Source organism: Aphanomyces astaci (assembly GCF_000520075.1).
Source record: "Aphanomyces astaci strain APO3 unplaced genomic scaffold supercont1.63, whole genome shotgun sequence".
Classification (NCBI taxonomy): Eukaryota; Oomycota; class Saprolegniomycetes; order Saprolegniales; family Verrucalvaceae; genus Aphanomyces; species Aphanomyces astaci.
In genome coordinates, this window is record NW_009798326.1 from 325,068 (window position 1) to 342,950 (window position 17,883).

General features: G+C 45.8%; 6 protein-coding genes across 7 annotated transcripts; 3 read left to right on the plus strand and 3 right to left on the minus strand.

The window, feature by feature from the left end:
- Positions 1–407: 407 nt before the first annotated feature.
- Positions 408–1,705, minus strand: H257_14870. 2 transcript variants are annotated; one of them, XM_009842776.1, is made up of 6 exons: positions 1,643–1,705; positions 1,543–1,590; positions 1,245–1,499; positions 1,004–1,186; positions 675–940; positions 408–604 (listed from the first exon to the last, which is right to left on the minus strand). In XM_009842776.1, exons 1-6 carry the CDS (start codon positions 1,700–1,702, stop codon positions 460–462), a joined length of 957 nt encoding a protein of 318 aa, XP_009841078.1. In that variant the 5' UTR covers positions 1,703–1,705; the 3' UTR covers positions 408–459. The 2 variants fall into 2 exon arrangements, with proteins under 2 accessions (XP_009841078.1, XP_009841077.1); XM_009842775.1 differs by having other exon boundaries at positions 1,543–1,599.
- A 670-nt stretch (positions 1,706–2,375) lies between these two features.
- Positions 2,376–3,630, minus strand: H257_14871 (hypothetical protein). The gene is made up of 3 exons (XM_009842777.1): positions 3,275–3,630; positions 3,061–3,207; positions 2,376–3,007 (listed from the first exon to the last, which is right to left on the minus strand). Exons 1-3 carry the CDS (start codon positions 3,578–3,580, stop codon positions 2,447–2,449), a joined length of 1,014 nt encoding a protein of 337 aa, XP_009841079.1. The 5' UTR covers positions 3,581–3,630; the 3' UTR covers positions 2,376–2,446.
- Positions 3,631–4,071: 441 nt separating this feature from the next.
- H257_14872 (hypothetical protein) lies at positions 4,072–6,477 on the plus strand. The gene is made up of 3 exons (XM_009842778.1): positions 4,072–4,695; positions 5,115–5,207; positions 5,748–6,477. Exons 1-3 carry the CDS (start codon positions 4,114–4,116, stop codon positions 6,435–6,437), a joined length of 1,365 nt encoding a protein of 454 aa, XP_009841080.1. The 5' UTR covers positions 4,072–4,113; the 3' UTR covers positions 6,438–6,477.
- Positions 6,478–10,840: 4,363 nt separating this feature from the next.
- On the plus strand, positions 10,841–11,809 carry H257_14873 (hypothetical protein). Its single transcript, XM_009842779.1, has one exon. It carries the CDS (start codon positions 11,000–11,002, stop codon positions 11,729–11,731), a length of 732 nt encoding a protein of 243 aa, XP_009841081.1. The 5' UTR covers positions 10,841–10,999; the 3' UTR covers positions 11,732–11,809.
- Positions 11,810–13,609: 1,800 nt separating this feature from the next.
- Positions 13,610–13,936, plus strand: H257_14874 (hypothetical protein; the record flags this gene model as incomplete). Its single annotated transcript, XM_009842780.1, has 2 exons — positions 13,610–13,635; positions 13,687–13,936. The coding sequence occupies 2 exons, from the start codon at positions 13,610–13,612 to the stop codon at positions 13,934–13,936; spliced, it is 276 nt and encodes a 91-aa protein (XP_009841082.1).
- Positions 13,937–14,986: 1,050 nt separating this feature from the next.
- On the minus strand, positions 14,987–15,768 carry H257_14875 (hypothetical protein). Its single transcript, XM_009842781.1, has one exon. The coding sequence runs from the start codon at positions 15,700–15,702 to the stop codon at positions 15,079–15,081; it is 624 nt and encodes a 207-aa protein (XP_009841083.1). The 5' UTR covers positions 15,703–15,768; the 3' UTR covers positions 14,987–15,078.
- Between the last annotated feature and the right edge of the window lie 2,115 nt (positions 15,769–17,883).

Here is a 17,883-nt window from a genome sequence, read left to right on the forward strand (position 1 = left end):
TGAAAAGCACACTATTATAACATTGAAAGAAGTGAACTGGACTACTACTTCAATCGAAGTGGCGTACTATTAGTACCAGAGACGAATAGTGTCGATACTATAGGACTACTACTATTATACTGCGTAGTACCGTAGTACTAGTATTTCGTGTTCGAAGTATTAATATATGGTGCACGTCACGTAGAAACTTCCCACAAAACCAAGTGGTATTTTGTAGTATAGGCTAACGTTATCGTTACTTTACACTATTATTGTTTACACTATTATTGTAGCACTAACAGTAATGATATTAAAACAATAACAATTATTTATGTAAATAATCCTGTTTCCAACTCTTTCACGAAATATTGATTCCTTTCGGTACAATTGAGATTTCCGTGAATTCTATATATATATATTCACATGTTCTGATTTTTGCATGAATGCCAACAAATATGTAGTATATTTGGTCACTGTGAATTAGTCCATCGCGTCGAGCATCTCTTTTGCCTGGATGTCGTGGGGAGCTAACGTTTGGAGCCATTTTTTGGCCGCCTCTTTGTTCGGTGGTACCCCCACGCCGTCGCGCAGCATGAGCGCGACGTTGAAGATGGCAAGGCCGTGGCTACAAATGTGAATTATAGCATCTATATTCTGGTCTACAATTGTTAACACACACACATATATATATTTACCCTTTGATCGCAGCTTGCTGAAACAGCTTGTACGCCACCGTTTCGTTTTTTTCGACGTGGTCGCCCACGCGATACAGACAGCCCATGTTAAACAACGCGTTCGGAACGCCTGCCCGCGCCGCTTCTTGGCGTAATGACAACCCCAACGAAACGTTTTGAACGACGTTGTGGACGCCGTTAAAGTACCAGTCCCCGAGGATCGACTTGGCGTGCGCGTCGCCCTTTGCGGCGGCTTTATGGTACCACTCGAGCGCTTCACCTGGGTTCTACAGCCACACTACGGTTAAGTATGTAGAACGGTAACTTATGATCGATCGGTATACACACACCTTGGCCACGCCTTCGCCCGATGCGTACATGTTGGCAACTGCCATGTATGCTGGCGGCAAGTCTGATCTGGCGCAGGCCATATACAGCTCAAATGCTTTGGGTTTATTCGGCCTGATGCCGTCGCCGAAATTGAGCGCCTCTGCGTAGCCATACGTGCCCCATGCATGCTTGGCTTCATACAGCTACGCCCATGGTGTGGATATACGTGAGACGCTGTCACAGATTGGCTATTGAACGTACTTGTCGAAAATGAGCGGTGGCGGCCACAGGGTCTGCTTTGAGCTCGCCTTTGCCTTGCTTTAAGCACTGGGCGTAGCTGTACTTGGCGTTCAAATGGCCTTTGGCAGCCGCCGTTTGCCACAACAACACCGACTGCGTGATGCTGCTGGCGTTGCTGTCGTCCGTCGAGTTTTCAAAGATGGCTTGGCCCATCTGGTACAGTGTCGCAGGCGTCTTCGTGTCTGCCAGCTTGGTCACGTGGTCTGGGGTGACGAGCTATGTGTGCGTCAGAGTGAGTCGTCATCGACAAGAAGGGTACCACGGCCGCTCCTTCAGAGCCCATGCTTCGAAGCTGCTGGATCACAGTCTTGAGCTCCTACATGTCGTTCATCTCCGTGATGACTTCGTGTGGATTGTACCTCGTCGATGACGGCAGCCGCGCGGGTCGCAAAGGTCCGACGCATCAACAACCTGGTCATCGCACTCCAATTGTGCTTGTTGCACAAAATGGGCCAAATGCATTGGTTAAAATGTTGGGCATGGAGCCAATCATCTGACTGTAATTCGTCATTTTCTATCCAATGGTTTTGATATATCGATTTTGTTTTACCATTTCCTGGAACTGTGTTCATGGGATTTTCAGCCAATCAAAACGATATTAACGTAAACTATCAATACTATGTTAACAGTAAAATTCGATTGCTCAACCAATTAGCCGACTTGGTTTCTCGTTGGAATTTAAATCGATTTGATTGGCTACTTCAGATGAGCTCAACATTATTAGCCAATCAAAACCTTCTAAATGAAATCCAACCAATCAGATCGATTGTGGATCGGTTTGGTCGGCGCGATTCGATTGCACCCCCTCCCCAAATTTGTGTCAACTTGACAATAATACATCACTTTCGTCATAAAAAGTGCTTCGGGCTCATTCTCTGACAATCTAGTGAAATTTCGTGTTGTGGTTTCTCGTTGGAATGTAAATCGATTTGATTGGCTACCTCAAATGAGCTCAACATTATTAGCCAATCAAAACCTTCTCAATGAAATTCAACCAATCAGATCGATTGTGGATCGGTTTGGCCCCTCCGCAAATCGACAATAATACAAAGTGATAAAGTGGTACTCCTTTAACCGTTGGTGTTTGTTGTACGGATACATATATTCAGGGGTTTGTCTATGATTATTGGCCAATTATATGGGGCTCTGTGATTGGCTTAGTTTTATACTTCTTCGTGGTTGTGAGTGATCTTCTCGTACGCGAGCTTGAGCTGCTCCCAAAATAGAAATGTAAAGACAGTGTGCGGTCCCAGTCGAATGTACTGCACCGTCCACCCTTTGAATGCCCCCTTCACGCCTTCCGTGACAAGGGTCTTCCTCGCGCAATCCAGCGGACCTGTGTACAGAAGTCCTTTGCCCGTCAGTGGGTCCAATGGCTGATTATAGAGGCGGACGCTGATCACATCGAACGGATTCATGGCAGTGACGCAGAAGAAACCCGCGAGGATGGATGCCGACAGATGCAGCAGCACTGTCTGGTCCTGGAACGAGTACCCGAGGTATGGGCGGCGGAGCAGCATGTCCTTGAAGAACTCGTAGCTGCTTAGCTGGGTGGCCGACCCAAAACTCACGCGCGGAATGGCGCCGCCGATGCCCCGGAAGAACCCGCCGACGCCGTCCGTTTGATACACCGACTTGAACCCCTGGAACGCAGACGTGTACACGTGTCGGCCGCGGGTGATGGCGCCGCTGTTGGACGCTTGCAAGCGCGCGCGAACGAGGTACTGGATAAGAGCGACGAGTTAGATGGAGAAGAAGAAGGAGGACGATGACGTACGAAGGGGTTGCCCGTAAACGAAGAGACGGCGCCACTCAACATGCCCGCGAGGTAGTTCTTGACCAAGTACGTGGATTGACCCTTCTCCACGCCCAACGCTCGCTTTGCCGGATCGTACAGACCGAATCGCGTCCCCGCGATCATAAACTACAGGTTCCCCCAGTATGATTGCACGTCCACTCGGGGAGGATTTCCATATATGTACTGTATGTACCTGGTACATAATGGTCATGTTGAGTCCGCTCTGCAGGCCGCGGATGCCTTCCGTGCGAGCAATCAGCGCAAGGGACTGAAATGGGTTCTTATACACGCGTGTGATGGCACGTCCACTCGAGTCGACGAGCTCGTTCTGCAGCTGCATGCGGGTCTTGACGACTTCGAGAGGGTTGGTGATCACCGACGCCAAGGACGCGGCGGTGGCGGCAAGGAAGAAGTTGGTCAGCACATCCTTCTCCTTGACGGCGGCGGTGGGCTTCGGCGGCAGCACCAGGGATGATTCCTGCAACGTCGACGTGCTCATGACGGCAAGAAATAGGATGTGACGAATCTGATGATGGGATTTAATACACGAGCACGGGATTGGTCCATGTGATTTGGAATGGACGAATCAAATTCGTTTAACGTGATTAGTTGGCCAAACAATGCGTTATTTCGAAATTGCAGCCACCACGACAATTAAACGAGTTTTGACATTAAATATCTGTCATCAATTGTAGTACACGTCCTATAGTATACCAGTATTAGTATGTAAATTGAATTCAAAGTAAGGCCTACATAAGCATACTGCCGCGCTGCTGATGTATAGCGCCTCTCTGTATCCTGACTAGTATTACTAGTAGTAATACTTCATGTTTCCATCATAACTGTATTGTGAAAACCCCCAAAGTAAGTAGTAGGTTTACACACATTTCGAAACGAAACCCCGAAACCCCGCAGTATAAACCACGTATAAAACGCGTTAAATCCCACTGTTCCGGTTGTACCCACCAACCAATCCATTATCCGGATCGCAGCGTTTCGCAGAACCATGAGATTGGCTTTCCCGACTTGATCATGGCGGCCGAGAAGTACGAGCGCAAGCTGGACAAAGCTCTGCGCAAACTGCACACGGCGGAAGCCAACGACGATGCCGAGGACATGTTGTCTCTGCGAGTGAAGGTCGAAAAGTACGAGCGCAAGATCAAGCAGCTGGCAACACCGTCCACCAGCGACGACGTGGACAAATCGGGCATGTCGCTGCTGCTCTTCTACGCGTACGTGGAGCCTGCATGGAGCCCAGTGCGCCACAAGGACACGCTTCATTGGGCCGAAGGTCTGCTCAACTCCCTCGGTGTCACCGGTCGGCTGCGGGTGTCTCGCGAAGGGTTCAACGGCACGTTGACAGGTCCGTACGACGGCATCCGCGCCTTCACCGACGCCATGCGGCTGCGCGACAACGGATACTTTGCCCACATGAACAACCAGGACGACTTCAAGATCACGGACAACTTACCCGAAGGCCAGGCGTTCCCCAAGCTCAAAGTATTTGCCGTCACCGAGCTGGTGAATTATGGCTTGGGTGTGGACAACGCGCCAAGTGTGAACAATGGCGGCGTGCATTTAGAGCCCAAGCAGTACCATCAAAAGCTGCTCGAGGTATGTGCAATACTACATACTTGGTTTTATTCAATAGAACGTGTGCGTTTGGACCAAATATATTGGTTTTATTCAAGCAAAAAAATGGGGGTATTTTCACAGAATCTCTATAAAGTGTGCGTTTTGACCAAATATATTGGTTTTATTCGATATAAAAAAGCGTGTAATTTTACACAGAATCGCTTGTTTTCGTTCAATAAAGTGTGCGTTTGGACCAAATATATTGGTTTTATTCGATATAGAAAAAAGTGTATTCTTACACAGAATCGCTTGTTTTCGTTCAATAAAGTGTGAGTTTGGACCAAATATATTGGTTTTATTCGAGCAAAAAAAAAGAGTGTATTTTTAGCACATAACCTCTTGTTTTAGTCCAATAAAGTGCCAGTTTTATAACCAAATATGCCATGATCGACTAATAGGACAATACCGTCGTGATTGACATTCGCAACAGCTACGAAGCCGATATCGGCCGGTTTGCCCCGCCCACCGGCGCCGAATACATTGACCCCAAGGTACGTCTAGTATATATATTTTAAAATCAAATTCTCGTCCAAAGATACTTTTGTAGCCAACTGCACGAGTGTTTTTCGTAAAAATGATATTTTATTTCCATCAAATGATACATTCGTTTCAATAAAATGATACTTTTTTCCTTAAACTGATATTTGTTTCGACAAAGTGACATGTTTTCGTGATCTTTTCGATCTTTTTTGACAAATTGATCCTTTTTTTCAACAAATCGATGCTCATATATATATATATATATATATATATATATATATTGTGCATTTCACCCACATTTGGACTGTGAGAGTCATTTTATTCACCAAATAGCATTCGAATCCATTTGATCCTATTTAATCTCTATACTATCCAACGATGAGTATAAAAATGGTTTTGCCCAATGCGGAGGGGTCAAACCTTTGGATTGGTAGAAATTTGACATGACTACGTGATTTGATTGGCTCGGGAGGTTCTTTAATCGATGATTCTCCAAACACATTCGATTCTCCCAAGTGCACAATATAATATATATATATATATATATATAGATGCGGGTGAGTACAGAATTCCCAGCTTGGGCCAAAGACAATATTGACAGGCTCAAGGACAAGCAAGTGCTCATGTATTGCACGGGCGGCATCCGATGCGAGCGGGCGTCGGCTTTGTTTCGGAGCTTGGGGCATGACAAGGTGTTTCAGCTCAAGGGAGGCATCCACAACTACCTGACCGAGTACGCGAGCCAAGGGGGGGGGCTATGGGTTGGCAAGAACTACACGTTTGACAAGCGATTTGCCCACGGCGCGACCGAAGACGACGATAAGAAGGACGCGGATATCGTTGAAGCACCTACGTCGGATGAGATTGTGGGCAAGTGCGTGGCGTGCTCCAAGCCGTGGGACAAGTACCGCGGCCGGAAGCGGTGCCCGGTGCCGTGCGGCGTGCCTCTGTTGCTGTGCAACGAGTGCCTGGCGTCGGACGTTGCTGCGAAATGCTTTTTGTGCCAAGAAGACGCCCACAACGGCACCAAGGACCGGTTCAACAAGCGACAACATTACAACCAACTGGCTCTCAAGCACGACAACGTACCGCGAGACGACGTGCCCCGAGGGAAGAAGGTGGCCGTCCACGCGTGCGGCGTGTGCAAGGAGACCTTCACGAGTCGCAACGGGCTCTTCAAGCACGTCCGCGCCACCGGCCACGCCGACCGCAAAGCAAAGAAGCAAAAAGTTGCAGCGTAGTTCGAAGTTCCGGATATAATACAAGTTAGTCGGTTCGAAATTCGACTGTCAATCGAAGGAGCAAAGACGCGAAAATCGACCAATCAAAAACCAGATATCACGAGTCAAGTAGCCAATCAAATCCACTCTTGGACCAATTTAAGATAACTTTTTTGGAGGCGTCGGAGTAGAATGGACATAACTTTTGAGTCCGTTACGATGTTTGAGTTTTGAATAGTGATTCCAATAGACAAGACACTCTGCTTTCAGTTCATAATCGAATTATCAGTTTAGACGAAGAATATCACAGGTAAATTTGTTACTTTCTAAGCATTGGTACTCACATTTTGATAACCAATTTAGGATAACTTTTTTATCTTAAAGTATGTATGCGTCGGAGAATTGAAATTCTGTGTTTAGGGTAAGCGGTTACAACATGTTGCATATAATTTATACAAGGGTACTGTTTTATAGAGTTATATTTCTGTTGTGGATGGATGTCCACCGAGTTTACACTCGACAAAACCTCAGATCCAACCCAATGTGGCCCGTGTCGACTAGGGTACTTCAAACCCAATCTTGAATGACTGTTAACAATGGTTTCTATGCTGTTTTTGCATTTCATTCACGTGACGAAATGGTCAGCGTTATATGACAGAGGTTTTGACTCGAACATATAACGAGGTGTGATTGGGCAACACAAAGTTATCCTAAATAGGTTAAGTTATCTTAAACTGGTTTTTTACGTTAACGTTTCTTTCTATTTTTGAAATCTAAAGTCATTGGATCCCCCCTTATCATAGAAGAGCCAAAAAAAAAACATTAGCCCCAAGCCCCCTCGGTATGTGAAGTTGCCCTTAACCCCCCCCATTTCACCACTTATTAAATTTAACTCATAAAGTGCCTGATCGCAGTTTAAGTAAGTCCTATACCGGTACGTATATTGTCAAATCACTCGAAACTGGAGTTCTCAGCAGTATCGAATGTCTTAGGAGAAACGTATAGTGTTTACAAGCTCAAATTCGATCAAATGGATTTGCGAAATGACTCACAAGTCCAAATTTTGGGTGAAATGCACAATACCACAAGGGAAATGGATTGCATTGTTAATAGATGGTGGCACCAGCTTTCATAGTGCTAACAGTATCAACTATATCTACTCTCTCCGTGCCACTGTAATTGCCCGGTCAGAAATAATGGCCTATACCTGCTTGGAAAAAATAAGTGAATAACGTTACCTTTAAACATGATACTCAACTTACCATATTCTGCACTACCTAAAATCGCCATGGTGCCGGCTGTAATTTCTCCGGAGTACTTGGTGCTGGACCCGGACAATGTCGCTTCGAGTATGAGAACTTATTTGGTTTCCAGCTAACGTTATTAGCATTAATCAAACAATGAGGCTTATGCAGTAATGAATTGCCTTGCATCGTCATTGTCCAGGTCATACTGTAGACCGTGAGGTATGCTGAATGTTTGTCATTTGGGAATGTGGATTTTATCATAATAAATTAAAAGGGTATTTTGTACTGTCAAAAAAGAGAACATGTTAACAGTTTCAATATTCCCCACTCAAAGCACATCAGAGTTAAGACCCTACCCGCTGTCTTTCTTGTGGACCAATCAGAACTGTGATATTTATCGATTGCATTAAAATTTGCTTTTTATTTCAATTTATAGTGATCAGCGACTCGGGCAATTAAAATAAGCTTAGGACAGAGGGAGTAGTATATCGACTCTCAATTGCTGGCACATCGTTGATATGGTGCAAGTCATCTAAAGACTACAAAAAAATACCTTGTCTTTCGACAGCTATTCCAACTTTGTATTGATTGTTTTTAGGAAAATAAGCCGTAGTAACAAGCCCAACAGGAGTTATGGTTCAGGTTTTCGATTGGTGAAAAATTGATCGAGTAACGTTAATACAATTTAAACCAACCGGCCTTTATACGGAACAGGCACATTTGGCCGAAAAGGAGCATCAAGTATATCTTGGTCTTTGTATACATAACTTATCCGTACGAGCGTTTCCATTGTATCCGGATTATTTAAAACGTTTAACCTGATTACCAGGTAAACCACGTAGCTAATAATGATTTAACGTCAAAATTGAGTAGGCGTTTAATAGTAAAACGCCTCCTCGTGAGATTCGCCGATCTGTGTAGACTTGCACCATATTTCGGCATTTCGTTCAATTGTGAAAAGCAAATTTATATTCTTTTGTATTTTTATTAGCTTCCACGAAAAGCAATGTGGAGTCAATTTGGCCCTAACAGGAAGTCATTCGTATCCGCATTCAAAAGAGGGGTGAAGTCAGGTAGGGAGGGTTGGATTCTCGTTGTCGTCGACTGTCGAAGGCTTTCGAATGGCAGTGCCCAATTTGAACACCTCGATTACAACCCACACTGCACGGTCGTCTTATTCGACGACGAAGTAGTTAGGTATGCTTGCACTATAACTCTTCATGCTCGTAAGCTCGCGCTTCATGCTCCCTACGACACCTGATTTCGTCACTTGCGGCGGCTTGGGCTCTCGGTTGGCAATTGGTGACTTGCGCTGCATTTTCGTGTTTGTATTAGTATTTGTATGCCATGGAATAGACTGCGATACTACGTAGTAATTGGGTATTTTCATCGTTACTCCACCACCTTCAAGTTGCTTTTGGTTTTCGTGACGAAAAGCAAAAAGTAAAAAGTAGAATCGAAAATGAAAATTGATTCTTTTTCAATTGACAGGCGACCTACCTCCAGGGGTTACGACTGGCGTAAGGGTCCGTAGATTGAACTCGCCTTGCGTGTGAAGTGCAAAGTCCAAATTCCTTGTCGCCACATCTCTCTGGCCTGGCTCATCATACCGGTAATACGGTTGGTGTGTCCTGCCTCATAATCGAAAGTGACCAATCTAAGCTTGGCGCACCCTTCATGCCGTGGCTGTCCAAGCAAAAGCCAACCACTTGGCTTCAAACCAGGCAAACTGTGCCTAAATTAACCTGATTTATCCATCGGCTTTTCATTCCAAAAGTGAATTATCAAACGTTGCTAGGCATTGGTAATGCCACCCAACTTGGCTCGAGAACTGATGCATGTCATTGTGCGTGGTGCTGCCAAATCCCTCCACGTCTCTCTCAAAAAGGAACTCTGGTGTACGATTAATAGTAAGTACTTCAAGTAGTAGATAAACGTGATTTGACAGAAAATAATTGACTGCGTAACGGGTTTCGGGGTTTTATTACCACCGCAGACCTGAAGAAATCTCGGCCATGGAACATGGCTCGGTACGGGTACATACATCTGAGGAGCGGTGCAAGTTGCAGCAGCCAAAGGACCCGTCTTTCCCAGTTTACAGCAGGTTCCAAGTCACTTGATCATGGATATCATACTGTAATGGTCATCTTGACATGGTACAGCTGAAGGCTCGACCAAGACTCAGGTCCCTGCGCGATATCACGATGCCACGTGAGCTCAAGCTGTTTTCTCGAAATCGAGATCCCATAAATCGTGGGCTACAGTACTACTAGCAGCTTCGAGTTACAGTCAACTCGGTTTTGTCATTTTTAACGAACGGCTCGTCCACACTGTCGACACCAGTGCTCGGTTGCCGCCTTTCTCTTGGAAATCATCGCAACAGTGCCACGGTGTGTATGCACAGCATTGGACTGTAGAGTCCTCACGTCTTCCTCCAAACTCAGTGGTTTGTACCTGAGGTTTACGAGTTTGGGTTCATGTTAACATGGATCATGCTGCTTTCTGCTGACACGTGTGATCATTTTGATTTGTGATAAAAGCAGTGATTTGGATTCAACCAAACATCCCAAGACAAGTCTATTGTTCGAAATAGCACAGAGTAGTACTTCGAAGTATCGTTCAAGCTCATAATTTAGTATATTTTGACAACCCCCCTTTCACTCTTGTCATGGCGTCCTACGCAACCCCCTAGCTACACAACTTTGTCCGTTAGGGCATACTACTATGCTACTACTACAGTAGTCAATTCCTATATACCAGTACTACCTAGTAGGACAGTGTAGAATGCAAGGGGGGCTTACAAAACAGAAGTCGACAATCTTTATTTTGACGGAGTAATTTGACGATGGGTAAAATGGCGGCACTGTGGGTGCTACAGAATAATTCCCTCAATAAACCTGTTCCACTGTTGTTTTGACCCGAGATACTGGGAATTTTTACATCCGGATACACCTTTTCTCCAGTAGCCCTGTAACCTGGGACTCCGTTGTACCCCCGGTGAGTACATTAATGCTAAAGCTCCGGGGTTAACTGCATCGCTAGTGGTTAGCTATCGCTAACTACTGAGATACACTTAACCCCTAGTAAGAGGTGAGGTGGTCTGAGTATACAAAGTTCCATATAAACCTCATTGAAACAGTATTTCGGGTCAAAACAACAGTGGAACTGATGTAATGAGGGAATTGTACGGTGCTGCATGATGATTTCAACCGGCTGGGGGGCTGGACTGGTCCCCAAGAACAGACCGTTCCAGTGTGTCGGCACATTTCGCACATGTGGGCGTGAGTACACTCCAGCATCGTCTGCTGCGCTAATCACTTTAGAATTTCATTCGGGATGGCTACTCCTCCTGCTCTTCTTCTTCGTCCAAGTTGTGCATTCAAGGACTGCCGACTCGACGCGTTGCCCAACATGGACAAGTGCGAAGTGCACAAGTTTCGCAAACAGTGCAGGATGCCAGACTGCTTTAACATCGTGTACGCGCGGCACCTGTGCGTTCGCCATGGCGGCAAAAAGAAGTGCACGGCCACGGGGTGCCAGGCTAACGCTTACGGGGGCAACTTTTGCGGCCAACATGGCGGATCGCTGTCGAAACCTGCGTGCAAGTTCCAGGGCTGCATCAAGCAATCACATACCCGTGGCCTATGCGTGACGCATGGCGGCGGTCGGCGCTGCCAAATGGACGGATGTGGGCACTACGCCCGCGGCGGTGGGCTTTGTCACAAACACAAGTCAGATCATGTACACCAGCAGCAGCACCGCCATCAAGTGTACAACAGCAGTACCACCCATGTCAAGAAGGATACGTTGGCGATCAAAGAAGAACAAACTGAACTGCACATCCACCAGCAACGACTTCTCCACACGCGATTTGAACCTATCATCAAGGACGAGTACTATTGCCGAGGGAGCTACGACGCCGCGTACAAAGATGACCTGACCCACACCGAATTTCTCGCATTACTGCTGCAGTATTTCCCCCCAAACACTGCCCATGACCCGTGGAAGTTGAAGCCAAGGGCGCCCGTGCGGAGTCCGTGCAGCGTCGACGGACTGGTTATGGTGTAGTACTAGTACATATTATTATTGGTGTATGTAGAGTGAGGATTACTAGTAATATATTAAATTATTATCAAATCAACTGGAGATACACACTCTGTTTGTTTGCTTTCGAAGATTGGAGGAGGGGGTGGGATTGAGAGAAATGGCAGCCAGAACTGCGTAATCTGCCGCCCGGACTTTTCGGCTGGGTGAACGGGGGACGACTGTCCTAACATGACTCTGCAACCAACCACCTTGTAACACCTTCAAGTGATTTCGGATCTAACGTTTCGCTATTGTTTTTCATAATGTGTGCTTCGAAGTAATACTAGTATGCAACAACGAGGAATGCAGCGCAGCCCAAATCATAACGTTATTCATAGAAAGGTTACGGTGGTAAGTATGCCTGCCAAGAATGCACTGAGGGGGGCTTGGAAATGGAATTCACAGGTTATCAAGTAGGTGGGGGTAACGTTTCCGTTGGTCTGTCAGATGATGGCATTGAGCTGAGATGTATGCACAGGGGCTTGGCATAGATATATTCCTACCGGTACTACCGGTACGTATTAAAAGTACGTAGTAATAGGACCATACAGTAGTCTTCCGGCCTTGAAGTACTAGTTGATGCTGTACTAACTAACAGTAAATAAAACTCATACGGTGAGTAACAGGAATCACTGTACAATAGAACTTTACTACGACGTAGTACTATTATTAATAGTAGTACTACGTACTACCCGGAGTAGTACATTTATTTATACATGTTGTAGTACAAGAAGAGGACGTACCACACTGCAACTTCGAGTTCAGTAGCGATGTCGCATTACCAACAGTAATCATTACTCGAGTACTACTATTAATATTGCTACTGTTCTAGTTCTAATACGTAGGTACTACATAGTATACTATTAATAGTGCAATAGTCGAACAGTATACCATATGTCAAACACTACCATATGACCAGTCACATCTGACATCCAATCAAGGGTTGAACTTACATGATCTTGGTGGGATCACACACGAACTTCGTCAATCAAAGCTTGCCCCAGATTTCAAGTGCTTTCAAGTGAATACATAGGTGCCTGTGCCAAGTCCGATTATGTTATAGTGCTGCTCCGTACTCACTGGCACACAATGTGTGGTTAGAACGGCTCTAACATCCCACGCCTGATGAGTTATCCTAAACCACGTACTGTATGTAGCCTTGGCGGTAACGTTAACTGTCGAACTGTAAGCATAGTGGTACTGTAATTCGATTTCAAAATTGACTGGCGCTGCCAATGGAATCGACGCAGTAATCGACGGACCGAAGTAGCCAATGAAATTTTCGAAAAAAGAATCCTTTCGACCAATCAAATTGCAGGCGTATCTGCTTCATTCCCAAGCTTCTCCATTTCAGAGGTCAACATTGTACTCTGGAGAATCGGACAGGAGTCAGAGTAAGGATATTTACAGTTAGTTCAAGTAAAATGACGTCTCGACGATTTCACGACCACCAGTGAAGTGCTGATGATAATATCTGAAGACTCCAATAAATCACCAAAGGGACGTCTGGTATCGTTATTTACAGTTATTTACTCTTATCACTGAAGCAATAATTTGGGGAATTTAGAACTGGAAAGTGATTAAATGGGAAATAATTGAGTTTTTCCTGTTGGTATGAAGACTTTTGCCACGGGGCAAAATATGTAGTTTCTATTTCCTAGTTCGCTAAATCTGAGTACCATTTCAACTATTGATACATATTCTGAATGCCTAAATAGTGATGAATTAAACGCACCTTTCTGATAAGCGTAAAAGTGCATACTTCAGAAAATACGCTAAAAATACAATTATTTTGCGATGTATTCGAAGACCATACTTCGAGCATGTGTTAGCTTGAAACCGTATTAACAGTAAACATAGATGACAGACGCCTTGTACACTGTACGGTATAGTAATTCACATGTATAGTGGTGGTGAACGCTCAAAATACTATGTAGCTCTCCTGACTGGGGCGGCCGGCGCCGTCAGAACCGCAGGCCTCGGAGTTCATTCCGGGAGGCCACAGAGTCTGGTGTGACCTCGTTCATCGACTTAAAGACCAACAACTCCTCAGTTGAGATAGAGGAAAACAACGCGCTCAATACCAAGGCCACCAACGATTACGGCGTCGTCGTGGGCGGTTACACCGACGACGATGGCGTCCATCGCGATCGCTCCCATGTTGGGCGCCCAATGTCCTCGGTGTAGCCGCCGGTACCTAGTGAATCGCGCAGTGTGCCTGGCTCGGGTGACAAGATGATCGAGTGAGGGAGAGTTCAAGCTACCGGTATGTCGCACGGGGCTGAACCCAACCGCACCAATAGCTTAACGTCCAAGGACCCACAGACGTGCCATGTTCGCCGCTTATTTCTAGATGGAAGAACTGTTGGCCCCCAGCATGTTCACCCAGTCGGCGGGTATCAACAACAACACCAAGTGCGTCAAGATGGATGGCACGTCCATAGTGTCCCCGTCGTTGCCCCTTATGTGGCTGTCATGATGGAAAGCAACCCTAAGGCTGCCTACGACAAAGTGTACAAGTATCAATACCTCGTGGGCACACTACCGACGAGGCTTATCTCGATACGATCCAACCCGACGTGTGGACCTAACCGTAAAGCCTACGCATCCACACCATTGGCTCGGTTGTGTCGAGCGAGGGCTGGTCGGTACTGCCCACGTGGTATTAATAAGGTATGTTGTACATACTTGGTCGGATTTGGCCTTGGGACTGACGCGCTTGACGATACCCACCACGTCGGCCACATTAGGGGACACTATGGACGTGCCCTCCATCTTGACGCACTTGGTGTTGTTTATGATACCTGCCGACTGGGTGAACATGCCGGGGGCCAACAGTTCTTCCGGCTAGAAGTAAGAGGTGGTACTTACTTAGGAAATATCCACATGACCGGGGCGGCTCCCACGTGATAACTGGTAGTAAGCGAGAACATTTGCGTCCAACTTCCACATACTTGTATGGATGCGACACGGTCTACCGATTATCAACCACCGTTTTGGTTGTGCATTACAGTTTGCAAGTTACTAGCAAGCGTCCACCTTGCATTACAAAGGGGGTGTTCAAAAGGGAAGTCAAGGGGCTTTAGGGGGCTCGTGGCTAAGCTGGCCGTTAACTTCGTCACGATTCACCAACTGTCCTGTCAACTTGGATATGTATTTATTCACTCAAACCTCGAAGCGCGAATGGCAATGAGCCCCAGTCAGGGGTAACCTTGTAATGCGTGAACGACAACTCAGCGCAATTAAAATCATTGGTTATCTATTTATGCAATACTCTTTTAAAGGGTTCAAAGTGTACAAGTGGTCAAGTTGTGACTGCCCGGTTGCAGTTAAAACATGGTCACCACGATGGCCGCCATGATGGCTGACAAGGCCAGTGACGCCGAAGTTGCGGCCAACGATGACGGAGGCTGCATTTTCTTCCCAGTCATTTTATCCATGACTTTAGTCGTCGCTGCTGGAACCGCGGGCACCGTCGATTTTGGGGGCATTGAAGAGGCGACGGACGCTCGTGGGGGTGCCAACGTCTCAGATTCCATAGGCCGTGGCGACTTCGCCGGTACAGCGGGGGATAGGGCCGCTGCCTGGTCGCGTGGTGTGGCGGTGGATGGGGCAGCAGCCGGCACTAGCTGGTCAGCGGGCACACCAACGAGTTCGGCGATTTCGTCGCAATTGGCTCGCTTGATGGCGTCTTGGAACGACGCATACACGGTGTTGCATGGCGCGGCGGCTTGGAATTTCGCCAAGTCGTTCGCGGTTGGTTTCGGGCCTTGCTGGGTCAATGCCAGGAAAAAATCGAATGGCTCTGTGGCCTGCTGACACGCCGGCCAGCTCGGGTGGGTCGTGATCGCATCGAGCATTTGCTGCTTTTGGTCGGGGGTGCACCCCACAGCCGAGACATCATGCGTCGAAAGGGCGGCAAGAACAGCGATGGCGAAGGCAGATAGCTGCATGATGTTGGTGTCTGGTAGCTGGCAAATGGCACAATGGCGACGTCAGGGCCTACTTTGTATATCAACAATCTCATATTCCTACGACAGTCCATGTGACAGTGCAACTTTTTAGGGCTATCAATCAGTGCTTCTATTCCGGCCGTGATACTTTAAAACGACGCTTACCGGATAATTTCCGGAATTCTTCGTCTTCAATTGCTGGTTGACAAGGGACAGCCCAGGCTTAAAGGACAAGGGTGGAGATAAATGATGCCATAATTATAGAGGCTTATGCGCAAGCTGGGGGAATGTTGTGTGCGCGAAATCTGTCTTGGATTTGCCGGGAGATACGGGAACTGGCGAAAACTCATCATAACACGAAGTTATGGAAGGCCAAAATCGAGGCATTCATGGTTGGCGAAAGCGAAACTGGAGTTTCTTCACAGCCATCCAACTTGTTGGAGAGGGACATTGGCTGCTGTACTGACACGTTTTATGTCGCTCACTGCACGTGCGATGCCTTGCGTTCAGAAAATTCGCGCCGTTTCACATTGCAAACACAACAGATCCGGATATTTCACTACTTTAACGGATGCAATATTTTTATTGTGCTTGTTTTTGTACTCAGAAAACATGTCGACATGCGCATGATTTATTATTATTACAATTAGTACTTGGAGTTTCCATTGCCAAAACCATGGGAACGATGTAGGGTGTTAACGTGTCCAGATCTTTACCGACAAGCCAATTCAAACACCATCTAAGTCGTAGCGGGGGGTACTTAACGCCTACTACAAGTAGTATTATTTGCTTTGCACTTGTTTTGGCGTCGGGTTTACGTGGCTAAAAGAGTGGTACTTCTGTTGTAAATGTGTTACAAAGTTGAATAAATAAATACCTGGTGTTTTAGCTAATTCACTGGGGTTTTATAAATGCCAAATAACTCTGAGCAATAATAATCACATGTGATGCTGAAGTGACCAAAACACCTTGGCTGTTATTCCATCGCGTAGTGATGATGACCAGTGAATTGTGCAACTTGGTCATGAGAATAGCAGATATAACTTCGATTTGCACTTTTCAAATGTGCAAAAGCGAGCGAGTTGCATAAATGACCTCCCTAAAAATAAATTCTGTAACGAAACGTGATCCTAAATCACTGTACGGATTATCTAAAACACTGGGGTCGATGTAACAAACACCCAAGTTTATTATGGTGTGAATAGCCAAAACGAGTGAAAAGCACAATATACTAGTATCAATATAATATGCTATTTAGTACTAGTAGTACAACATTGTATAATCCTTGTTCTATTTTATTCCGATTAACGCCTACTATTAATAGTATTATACGAGCTACATAATGTAAAATGCCAATTTATGACGTACTACTCTACTGTATGTGCCAATTCAGGTCGTATGAAAATACACCAATCATAGATCGTATTTTGAATATGCACTAATCATACTGAATTTCTCTTCTAATATATGACTTCAATTGCAAAACTTATACAGGTGGTTCCGAGTCTAAAATGGTTTCCAAGGACTCCAAGCGTTAAATATATGACTTCAATTGCAAAACTTATACAGGTGGTTCCGAGTCTAAAATGGTTTCCAAGGACTCCAAGCCTTGTCTAATTATGAGGTGTTCGTTCACGTGGGACTAACTTTTCTACCTTTAGGACTTTTAGACTTCGAAAGCAGCAGGACGGAGATATTAATATGCCTAACGTTATTGTCGATTTGATACAAATTTGGGGAGGGGGTGCAATCGAATCGACCAAACTGATCCACAATCGATCTGATTGGTTGAATTTCATTAAGAAGGTTTTGATTGGCTAATAATTTTGAGCTCATCTGAGGTAGCCAATCAAATCGATTTAAATTCCAACGAGAAACCACATGAAATTTCACTCGAAAGAACAATACTATTAATAGTATGTTTTTTAATTCAAATAAAAGTTAATTCAAATGAAAGCTGTACTATTAATAGTATGTCATCGATTGGCATTTTACGCCTTGTTATTTCCCATTATGGTAAGAGTCTCAAGCACAGAGCGGTGTATTTCAACGGTGCTTTGGTTGTCTTGATAAGCGTTCCAGAGGTCGTGGAGGTCGGTGGTCGCTTTGTATATATCTACGCCTTCACAGTTGTACAGGGAGGCCACGAGTTGTTGCAGGCGTTGGTCCATTTCTCCAGCC